Here is a 12,330-nt window from a genome sequence, read left to right on the forward strand (position 1 = left end):
AGCTGAGATCGTGCTACTGCACTCCAGCCTGGGCGACACAGTGAGACTTTGTCTCCAAAAAAGAAAAGAAAAAAGAAAACGAAAAAGGCAGAAGAGGGCTTTAAGAAGAGGTGTCATGTAGTTTGACTTGTGATTTAAAAAAATATTGTTCCTGCTGTATGAATTGTGGAGGTGGAAGAAAGGGTAGAAGCAGAGAACCAAAATACTGAATATAAATAATATTGAAACAATATATAAGGCAAAATGATACATGTACACATATATATGTACAGAGTCAGTCTTATCTTCTAAAACTATATAGTTGTCAAAATTGCTTACCCAGTGAAATATGTTTTAGCAAAATAGGTCACAAAATCATTTTAATACTCTCTAAAACATTTTCAGATTTTTAGAAATTGTTGATGGAACCTTTGGTTTGGTGTGGCTGTCTCTAGCTAAATGATGTCCCTGTCTGAGCTACAACTTGACATAGGGAGCCCCTCATAACCTTTCGTTGACATGCCCATTATATTGACAGTCATTAGGTCCTTGACACTCAGCATTTAGTTGCAGCTGGACGGTGGCTGGGGGAACTGCCTGTACTCCATAGCTAGCTTTGCCCCTGGTGCCAGGGAATTCTCTAGACCCTGGACATCTCAGCTTCACTATGTCCTGACATCACCTGCTGCACAGCCTGTGTCACCTCTACAAACGTTGGGCTGCTACAGAGCAGCAGGAAGCCGCTATCCATGTTCTTATTGCTGGATGGTGTGGCAGCTGCCTCTGAGTCTGCTCAGCTGCCCTGGGGTGGGAAGGTGGGAACCTGCATCTGTTCCAGAATTGCTTTGAGGTCTGATATCCACCTCCGTAGTTGCTGTTGGGTTAAGTTTTATTAAGATAGTCTTTAGCAACCTAGACAGAAATGTTTTAATATTCAAACAATTGTTACAGTTGCATGCATATATACTGGGTAACAAGTATCCTTGCTTGGACTATGAAGGAAGTGGTGGAGTAGAGAGAATTGGTCATATTCTGGATATATTTTGAAGGGAGAGCCAAGAGGTAATTGCTAATGGATGGCATGTAGGGTATGAAAGAGGCAGCAAGAACGACTTCCAGGTCATGACTTGATGCCCAAGTGATTGGAAGAAAGACTGGGAGGAGGACAGGTTTTGTGAGTGAGAATGAAGCATTTGGTTTTAGACGTAGTAAGTTTGAAACGCTTGTTCAGTATCCAAGTGGAGCCTCGGGTGCCTGTTTGATCTGTGAGTCTGGAGTTCAGAGGAACAGTTACAACCCTTTCAGGAATGATTAACTCAATGACCTGATAAACAATTTCCATTCACCTGGTGGGAATCATGTGTCTTAAGACAGAACATTTCCTAATTACCTGCCTATTTCAATGTTCATAAATACAAACCCCCAGATCTGTGTGAAAGATTTCACAATAGTTCAGCTTTCTGATGTTTAGCTATATAAAATGTAAGAATAAGACCATATATAGCTTGTTAACCTAGTACTTCTCTCTCCTCTCTCATCCCTTCCCTGAAGAAGCAGGCACTAAAGATGCTTAAATGAAGCGTTGATTGAAAATCTCACTTTAGCAAATGAGATAATGCTACATCTATAAATACCAAGCTAAATTCAGATATTACTGGGAAGGAAGTATAGTTTTAAGATGGGAGATTGAAGATTAAAAAAAAAAAAGCTTATAGCATTTTTATGGTATGTCAGGCTCAGATTGAAAAATCAAGAGGACATTTTAAAACCTGAAATAAAATCAAAACAAAGCAAAAAAAGCTAGTTTTGGAGCAAACAGATTTGAGAGAGAGGAATCTGAGAGTGAGTATTATCACTTTGACATCTCTGTTATATGGCTCTAAAAACATCTTTTCTTGAGTTTTAACTTGGGATGATTTTGTGAAACAGGAATCACAAAACTACAGTGAGTACAAAGAAAATGTTTTAATAAAATATTCAATACAGTATTTCCCTGTGGGGATTCTAGAAGAAGAAGTAAGAAGCTGAAGGAAGTGATTGTCACTGTTGGGAACCCAGTCCTAAATGAGACAAGACTTAGTTTTCCTCCAAAGACACCTTGTCCAGCTCTGCCCAACAGGCTGCAATGAGATGGACCAGGAGACCTTCAGGAGTCACCGACAGACCAAGTGAATGAACCGAATCCACTTACAAACAGATCCACTTAAGCAGTTTTTGCCTCAGGCTTCCTACCAAATGCAGTATCATGGAGACAGGAGAAGGTTGATATACAAAAGGCATTAATATGATTTTGTTTTTTCTCCTCCTATTCGCATTTCCAGAGTGATCATTAGTAACAGAGAGATCTGTGGTTTCACCAACTAAGCATTTCAAACAGATTTCATTTCTTGACCAAATTTTGTGCTCAAGGCCTGTTACTATTAGTAATTCTTGTGTTTCAAATTGAGAGAAATGAGAGCATACCCACCCCTACACATAACTTAAGCATATCACTGAGAATTCTACACATATGAAACAAGCATAAGCCATGAATCCTCCACTTTGTGTGTTACTTTTTATTACTACAGAAAGTGCTGTTGCTTGAATATGAATATCATTTAGTGTAATAAAATGTGGAAAGACACATTATTGTGTTCCAGCTCTGGTTCAGTCTGACAGTGCCTGGCATAAACCATGGAAACTTGATAAAAGACTGTCTTGGGGGGTTATCTTGCTGTCATGATTCCGATGTGTTTTGGTTCCCTTCTGGAGTCATAAATTGCACCTTTGGTACCATGAGGGAAGAGTTGTTCCTTCGGATAGAATTGTTCCTCCTCATGGAATTGTTTCTTCTCATGGAGTTGCGCTTCCTCAGAGAATTTTGATGAGACAGTTCACTCTTTTGGAGGGTCTGAATGAGGATGGAAGGTTTCTCATCCAGCTCTCGGGCACTGCACCGTGGAGCAGCTACTTTAACAGTGTTGCCAAATTTGGAGTAATCCACAGAGTACACTCCTTCTTCCTCGGTCACAATGGACACAAAGCGGTGGCCCCATTGGATCTCCTCAGCGATGTAGGAGGTTCGTGCTTGTGTGGTGATGCCAGTAGTTTCAACCACTCCTTCCAGAATAACTATGACCTCCAAGTCTTGGTTGGCCAGGTCAGTTGCTGAGATGTCATACAGGGGGCTGCGCTTGTCAATCACGTGGCAGATGATCAAAGGGGCCACCAGAAAAATGTTATTGCTCTCAATTGGGTTATCAACAGGAATGTCTAGTTGGTGAATAGGGACCACCTCCCCTTCAGGTGTCGTTGTTTTCTTCACCACCTGGATGCGCACGGAGGCACTAATGATCATGCTTTTCCTCAGGTCACCCACTCGGAACATGAAGCACAGCTTGCCATTTCGGACGGCAATCACAGCGTGGCGGCTGAAAATCAACGTTTCTGCCCTTCTGTGAGCCTGAGCTGTTTTCATGAAAATGCAGCCTAACATGACCGCATTGATGATCAAACCCACAATATTCTGGAGAATCAAAACCGTGATGGCCAAAGGGCACTCCTCTGTCATCATCCTCCCTCCAAACCCAATGGTAACTTGAACTTCAATGGAGAAGAGAAAAGCAGAAGTGAAAGACCTGTGAGGAAGGATATCAGAAAAGAACACCATCAGGTCACATTTTGAATAATGAAATAATATGCCAGGCTGAACTTTTCATTTTCTTCCACTAGAGACTATTAAATGCTTGCAGACAGACTAGCCAACTTAACCTTGTAAAATGCAAAATTCTAAACTGTGTTTAGAACAGTCTCTCTCTCTCTCGCATGCATCTACCTCCAGACTTCTGGAGATTAACATTCTATTAATTCATTAAGCTCCTTTAAGCTAAGGCCTAATTAACATTCTATTAATGTTTCACAGGTCACGTAGTGATGGGCCTAACTGTGTAAAAGATTAATATATTTTTATATAAAGGCATATTTTACATTGCGACATACTTCACTTTCACAAAGGCACAGTTTACTCTGTAAAACTTTCTAGCAGGTAGATGTTTATTATTTATTGCATATCTATGTTTAGGAGACTTGAGTCATATGGAAGGTACTGAGTACTGAGTAAAATTATTATTTATAATCTTTAAAATCATATCATTAGCTAATACTTATTTTGTATCTCATATAGAAATAGCACAGTGCTAAAAAAACTGGTATAAAACACATTATTCCAAACAACTAGTATTTTCAATAGAAGGGAATGGTTTTCCATTTGGAAAGAAAAGTCTTATTGATGATCTAAGTTTGTTCTTTTAAGTCAGGGGTCCCCAAACCCCCCAGGCCAGGGACCAGTAGTGGTCCATGGCTTGTCAGGAACCGGGCCACACACAGCAGGAGGTGAGTAGTGGGTAAGTCAGCATTACCACCAGAGCTCTGCCTCCAGCCAGGTCAGTGGAGGTACTGTATTCTCATAGGATAGCGAACCCTATTGTGAACTGTGCATGTGGGAGATCTAGGTTACCCCCTCCTGATGAGAATCTAATGCCTGATGATCTGAGGTGGGACAGTTTTATCCCCACACCATCCCCATCCCCCAACCCCATCAGTGGAAAAATTGCCTTCCACAAAACCAGTCCCTGGCTCCAAAAAGGTTGGGGAGCGCTACTCTAGGTGCTCTGGAGAATACTGAAATGACGAAAGGGAGAACTAGAGGCAGAAACTAGTAAATGACTATGTCAAGATCTCATACAGATATGCCTTATTTTATTCTACTCTGCTGTAATGTACTTTGCAGTTACTGCATTTTTATAAATCGAAGGTCTGTGGCAACCTTCGTACAGCAAGTCTGTTAGCACAATTTTTTCGAAAGCACGTGCTCACTTTGTGTCTCTGTGTCACATTTTGGTAATTCTCACAAGATTTCAAACTTTTTCATTATTATTACATCAGTTACCATGATGTGTGATTAGTGATATTTGATGTCACGATTGTCATCGTTTAGGGCAGCTGTCCCCAGCCTTTTTGGCAAAGGGACTGGTTTTGTAGAAGACAATACTGGGGTGTGTGTGTGGGGAAAATGGTTTCGAGATGAAACTATTCTACCTCAGATCATCAGGAATTAGATTCTTACAAGGAACCCGCAGCCTAGATCCCTGACCTGTGCAGTTCACAATAGGGTTCACACTCCTATGAGGATCTGATGCCCCCGCTGATGTGACAGGTGGCAGAGCTCAGGAGGTAATGTTTGCTCCCCCGCTGCTCACCTCCTGCTATGTGGCTTGGTTTCTAACAGGCCACAGGCCAGCACTGCTCTGCAGCCCAAGGACTGGGAACCCCTAGTTTGGGGCACCATGAGCCATGCCCATATAAGACGGCAAACAATCGATAAATGTGTGTGTTCTGACTCCTCCAATGACCAGCTGCTCCCTTGTTTCTCCCCCTTTCCTCGGGATTTCCTATTTCCTGAGACACAGCACTATCAAAATGAGGTCAGTTAATAGCCTTACAAAGAACACCAAGCATTCAAGTAAAGGAAATATTTGCTGCCTCTCACTTTAAATCAAAAGCAAAAATGATTAAGCTGGTGAGGAAAGCAAGTCAAAAGCCACACTAGGCCAAAGGTTAGGCCTGTTGTGCCAAACAGCCAAGTTGTGAACAATGGAAAGAAAAAGTTTTGCAAAAAATTCAAAGTGCTACTCCAGTGAAGACACAAATGATAAGACAGCGAAGTAGCTGCATTGCTGAGATGCAGAAAGTCCGAGTGGTCTGGACAAAAGACCAAATCGGGCACAGCATTCCCTAAGCCAAAGCCTAAACTAGAGCATGGCCCTAATTCTCTTCAATTCTATGAAGGATGAGAAGTGAGGAAGCTGCAACAGTAAAGTTTAAAGCTAGAAGAGATTGGTTCGGGAGGCTTAAGAAAAGAAGCCACCTTCAAAGCAGAAAAGTGCAAGGTGAAGCACCAAGTGCTAATGGAGGAGCTGCGGCAAGTTATCCAAAAGATCTAGCTAAGAAAATTAGTAAAGGTGGCTGCACTAAACAGCAGATTTTCAGTGTTGAAAATGAAACAGCCTTCTATTGGAAGAAGATGTTACCCACAACTTTCATAGCTAGACAGAAGTCAATGCCTGGCTTCAAAGCTTCAAAGTTCAGGCTAACTCTTGTTAGGAACGAATGCAGCTGGTAACATCAAGTTGAAGCCAATGGTCATTGACCACTCTGAAAATCCGGAAGCCCTAAAGCATATAAAGTGACTCTGCCTGCACTCTATAAGTAGCAGTATAAAGGTTAGAGGACAGCATATCTGTTTGCAGCATGATTTATTAAATATTTGAAGCCCACTGCTGAAACCTACCACTCAGAAAAAAAGATTCCTTCAAAATATTACTGCCCATTGACAATGCACCTAGTCACTCAAGTGCTCTGATGGAGATGTAGAAGGAGATGATTGTTGTTTTTATGCCTGTTAACACAACATCCATTCTACAGCCATGAGTCAAGGAGTAATTTCGACTTTCAAGGCCTATTAAGAAATTTACATTTCATAAGGCTATTGCTGACATAGATAGTGATTCCTCTGATGGAGCTGGGTAAAGTAAATTGAAAACCATCTGGAAAGGATTCATCATTCTAGACGCCATTAAGAACATTTGTGATTCATGGCAGGAGGTCAGAATATTAACATTAACAGAAGTTGGGAAGAAGTTGATTGCAATTCTCATGAATGAGTTTGAGGGGTTTGATACTTCAGTGGAGGGAGCACGTGGTAGAAATAGCAAGAGAACTAAAATTAGAAGGGGATCCTGAAGATGTGACTGAATTGCTGCAATCTCATGATAAAACTTAGATGAATGAGGCATTGCTTCTTCTGGACAAGCAACGAAAGTGGTTTCTTGAGATGGAATCTACTCTTGGTGAAGATGCTGTGAACACTGTTGAAATGACAAAAAAGAATTTAGAAGATTACATAAACTTAGTTGATAAAGCAGTGGCAGGTTTTGAGAGGATTGACTCCAGTTTTGAAAGAAGTTCTACTGTGGGTAAAATGCTATCAAACAGCATCACACATTACAGATAAATCTTTTGTGAAAAGAAAAGTCAATTGATGCAGCAAACTTCATTGTCATATTTTAAGAAGTTGCCACAGCCACCCCAACCTTCAGCAACCACTACTTGGATTAATCAGCAGCCATCAATATCGAGGCTAGTCCCACCACCAGCAAAAAGACCACATCTTGCAGAAGGCTCAGATGATTATTAGCATTTTTTAGCATTAAAATATTTTTTGAATTGAGATATGTACATTTTTCAGCCATAATGGTATTATATACTTATTAGATTACAATATAATGTAAATGTTTTATATGCACCGGGAAACAAAAAGTCTGTGTAACTGGCTTTATTGTGATATTTGCTTTATTGCAATGATCTGGAACCAAAACTGCAATATCTCTAAGGTGTATCTGCAATTAATATTGTACTAACTTGAATTTTCTCGCTTTGGCCTATTCCTGTGAAAGAAGCAAAGGGAAGAAACCAAGAAGTTGTAGGATTTTCTTGGGAAGCTTTTTCAAATAGAACATCTACTCCCTATCTTAGTGAATAAACATTGATTTGATAGGCTGAGGTTGGATCTGGGTAAGATGCTTTTGAAAAGTTCTTGGGTGATTCTCATTTACCCCATATGAGAAGCACCACATTTTACTATCAATTTATAACACTTAATTTCACAACTAGTACTGCTGTGGCTTCTTCATGGAAAAGAGATTAGTCTTATCTTTGCCCCCAACCCCAATTTCCAACTTCTCTAACTTTATAGAAGACAAGCCACACATTAGCAATCTCTCAAAGTATTACCTATTTATTAATGCTACAGACAGCAGGTGAGAAAAATGTTTAAAAACATTTGAATACTTGGTATATACAGTGCACTTTGGTAGAAAACCATGAGGGATAAGCAAGAATACGTGGATTATTCTTTTGATTAGTTTTTAAGTGGAGTGCGAAAGTTGCCTATTTCTTTTGGTGCTAAAATGATTCATGGAAAACTACAGTAATTGCCTATTGCACCAGCTACCCACAAAAAGATATCTGGTATAGCCCCAAAACATGGCGAAGAATAAAAATGGACCCCAGAGAAGGGGTATGGATAAAACACTGATTTCTGATAATGTATCCATACTTCAGAGAGCAGTCTAATGATCAATATCCCAAATGATTTGTTTTAATGGTTTAAGAGACTGTTCATGTGGATATTTTATATATTGTTTAGGAATTCTAAATATTACATATGGTAGAAGATCCAGCTTTTTACTGACACTTGCTATGCTAAACAATCTCAAGAGATAAAAGTGTTTAGCTGTTCCTTTGTTCTGTTACAGAGAGAGGTAGGCTGGATAACATTGAGAAAGAGGAAATATATTGGTCTATTTTTTGACTCATATTAAATGAAGGAGTCAAAGAGATGCCTTGAAGGAGAAAATACATGAAGGAGAAAATGAGTCACTCTAAAAGAAGAATGGTCAAACATTATTTGGAAATACTGGTGAATATTCAATGAAAAATGTTGTTTCCAATTTTAGTGATATGATTGGACATTGAATTTACAAAGAGAAAAATGCAAAGAATTAGAATTATTATTAGTCACCTTTTAAATTCTCTTTGGGAGAGAATGAATATTTTTAAGGTTTGCTGTTATTTTTTTTTAATCTCTTTTTTTATCAGTATCTATCATAATTTAGATTAAAAATTTATTTTGATATGAAAATGATTCACCAATTATCAGTGCCAGTAAGTTTCTTAAAGAGATATATTATAGATAATGATATTTGATCTTAGAATTTCTATTGAATGTTTTAATGGATATTTTAAGTATTGTGTTTTCTTTATGTCTTGGTATACTGATGATCTCCTATGTTTTCCAACTGCATTTTCTTTGAGACAACAGTTCGTGACAAGTTTGAAAAAAGAAAAGAATATCTAATCAATATTAAAAGCAATACATCAATTCAATAGTTTTTGCTCCTCAAAAATTGATCTGAAATCTGTGGTGTGTGATCTCCGCACACTAATGCTGCCTTCCTCCTTGAAAGGCTGGCATTGTAGTTACTTAGCAAATGGAAAGGTGGACAAGTTCAGTCTGGGGTCCACTTTCTGCAGTGATATGCTAGCTTCATAAGATTCAGAGTCACTGGAGGTCCCATCCTTTACAGTTTCCTGGTATCGTAATGCTTTTTCAAGTTTCCTTGCTTTGTGAACTATGTGAATTTAAAATGTTCTTTTAAAAATGTTTTGAAAAATTTTCTAGTATTATTACTACTGTTTTGATTCACAGTGAACATCTTGGTAATTGATATAATTTATCTCTTTCCACCTCCCAACAACAAAAAAAAATTAAGAAACAAATCACCTCAACTAAATGTTCTTAAACCATGTGAAAGTAAGAGAGGAGAATCACTGAAATCAAATTCAATTTACCTGCCTTTGAGATACTTATGATATGAGAAAGAAGCCAAAGTTAGGTATCTAAGAACTGTCTTGTCCCTATTCTATTTAAACTTTGAAAGGAAGAGTACAAAATTAAATTGCTTTTATATAACCCCTTCCATAAAATTTTGGACTAATTTTCATTAAAAAATTAGCAATTTCTAGTTCTGAATCTTAGCACAACTTTTAATTTCTGAATCTTATGCAAGCACTTAGCTATGTTATGATAATCTCGATAAAGAAGGGATGATATTTATTTCATTTTTTAGTAGATTTTTAATCTAGGACACTCTCCCCCTAGGGCCTCCCTATTTTTTTTTCTTATTATTTCTGAAAGTGTCATGGGTTAGAAGAGTCATAGAAAAATGTCCACTAGCACAATATTTTTTTTATTGATCAGAGATATTTACCTGTGGACACTGAAAGTACGGACAGCAGCTTTTTCATACTGAACTAAATGTGCGTGCTTTTGGAGTAAAGCACTCTGTGTTATCCTCTGAATTACAATTTTTTTTTTTTTTTTTGATAACTGGTACAACATTTTCAAGGCTAGTCCAAAGGACTGAAGCTCAGATTTTCAGAGACTCTTCATCCATAAAGTTGCATTTAAAAAAATATTTACTGTGTTAGGTTTTGTTCTTTATTGTGCTTTTTTGTTTCTGGAGATTCTAAAACAAACCCTTTATTTCACTTTCAATTAAATAACAGAATGATAAGAGAAAAGGCATTTTGACATTTTTTTCTCTACTGTTTTCAACCCCTGCCTCATCCCACTACATTCTTACCTGACATTAGTCACACACACAGTGGACTCCAAACTACTTTTCTCCATTCCACTTTTCTCCATGTAAGCATAGATATCCCCATGGGCAAAGGCCACCAGCCACCACATGATAGCGAAGAGCAGCCAGCTGCAGAGGAAGGACATGGTAAAGATGACCAGCGTGTGGCGCCATTTCAGGTCCACCAAGGTGGTGAAGATGTCCTGCAGAAAGCGTCCTTGCTCACGGATGTTCTTGTGCGCCAGGTTGCAGGCCCCGCTCTTGGCGATGAAGCGGGCTTTGGGGAGGCGGTCTCGGATGCGCGGCTTGCGCAGGTTCTCCGCGGCGATGCGCGCCAGCACATACTCCTCCGGGATGATACTCTTTCTGGCCAACATCGTCCTGTCACCATAGCCAGCTTAGCCACCTGCCTCTCACCTGCCTCTCCGTCCCTGGACACCCGTCCTCCTGCACGAGGGAAACATTCATTAAAAACTTAAAAACCCACCCTATGCTCACCTCTTGGTCCTTGTATTCAAGGACAGGTTTGTACATGCGCGAGGTGACATGCAAAACCAAAACTGTGATTTTTCACTAACCCAAACATGAATCTAGCTTGTGCTTGAGTTCTGGGATCTCAGAAAAATTACTTGGTTTTAATAAAAAGAACTGTTCCAATTCTTCTTATCATTCTGAACACATATGGGCATAGCCTTAGCTAAACAAAACCAAGAGCCTTCCGGTAAACAGCAGGCTCAAAGATAATTCTCTGCGATGAACCGCGTCTGTAAATTAGTGCAAGGCTACAGCACGTGGCGTCAATCAAGAAGATTAAGACCAGTTGGGTGCACGATCTACTTACTTATTAAAGTACTTAGATGATGTAGCAATATTAAAAGTAAAGAGGGGAAATTCTTCCTCCGTTATTTTTAGAAGTAAGCAAAGGCCGTGACTCCTTGCGCAGTATAAATAACGTGTAATCTGACAAAATTATAAGTGATGTGCTATAGAATTTATAAATTATAAGAATTATTTTAAATGCGAAAGAATGAGTTGCATCTAAAAAAACAGTTAAAAAGGTTCCTATGGAAATCATAATATTATAAATTGAAAAATTGAAAACTTTTTTTTTTTTTTAAACAACGAAGGAATCAAATATACAAGGTGCGGGGGGAGAAAAAAAAACCCCAGACAACAGCCTGCGGGTTGCAGTAGGGAGTGCACCCCGAAAAGTCCATCCAACACTGCAAGCCTCTCCGGTGTTTTGCATTTTAAATCATTTATGGGAACGCAGACAGCCTCCCCCTCCCCTCCCCCGGAGCAGCTTTGAAACTTACAGACTCCGGGCAGCGGGCGCGGCGGCTGGACCTCCTTGCACACGCCGGCGGGCCGCGGGCAGGTCCCTCGCTCTCCCATCCTGGCGCGCGGGACCAGGGGCCGCCCAGGCCGGAGGGACAGATTGGGGGCTGCGTGTCCTATGGAGAAGAGTTAAAATAATAAAAGGTGCAACTGAATCTAAACGCAGGGAGGGCTAGAGGAAGGGGGATGGGTGTCGATCTTCCCCTCCCCCTGCTCAGCTCAACTCCTTTGGCCACTTCAGTGGGAGGAGGAGGGACTGGGGGGGCCGGGGGGGATGCTCCACAAATCAGCCTCCCAGTTAGGGCTTTGACGCACGCCAGACCTCGGAAGCCGCCGCTGTCGCGGAGTAGGGGGCGGGCGGGGAGGGGGCGAGCGCGAGTCCCCGGGAGGTAGGGAGCAGGCCAGAGGGAGGGACGACCCGGGGGAGGGCGGGACCTGCAGAGCCAGCTCCTTTCCAGTAGCCGCGACCCCCTGCTGCCAGCGTGACACACAAGTCTTTAAAAGGCTCTCTGCTCAGGGGAGAGAACTTTCTGAGTCCAAGTTCACTGACGCAAGGAGATTTAATTTTAATTTTATTTTGTAACCTAGGTAGATAACTGGGCTTCTTCATGATAACTGGGCTACTTCTGACTGAATCAAAGCAGAGAAGTCAGAAAATATTCTTCCAAGGCGTTCAAGCTGTGGGCACACGCAATTATTTACATTAAATTTCCACCTGCTAGGAGAGATGCAGGTGGAAGATGTTCTGAAACCCACTGTAGTAAACTATTTC

General features: G+C 40.4%; 1 protein-coding gene across 3 annotated transcripts; it reads right to left on the reverse strand.

Annotated features, from left to right (window-relative positions):
• Positions 1-1,929: 1,929 nt before the first annotated feature.
• Positions 1,930-12,115, reverse strand: KCNJ8 (potassium inwardly rectifying channel subfamily J member 8). Of its 3 annotated transcripts, XM_077952639.1 has the most exons (4): positions 11,994-12,115; positions 11,537-11,674; positions 10,224-10,667; positions 1,930-3,596 (listed from the first exon to the last, which is right to left on the reverse strand). In XM_077952639.1, exons 3-4 carry the CDS (start codon positions 10,595-10,597, stop codon positions 2,696-2,698), a joined length of 1,275 nt encoding a protein of 424 aa, XP_077808765.1. In that variant the 5' UTR covers positions 10,598-10,667; positions 11,537-11,674; positions 11,994-12,115; the 3' UTR covers positions 1,930-2,695.
• Positions 12,116-12,330: the final 215 nt, after the last annotated feature.

This window comes from Macaca mulatta, chromosome 11 (assembly GCF_049350105.2).
Source record: "Macaca mulatta isolate MMU2019108-1 chromosome 11, T2T-MMU8v2.0, whole genome shotgun sequence".
Taxonomy (NCBI): Eukaryota; Metazoa; Chordata; class Mammalia; order Primates; family Cercopithecidae; genus Macaca; species Macaca mulatta.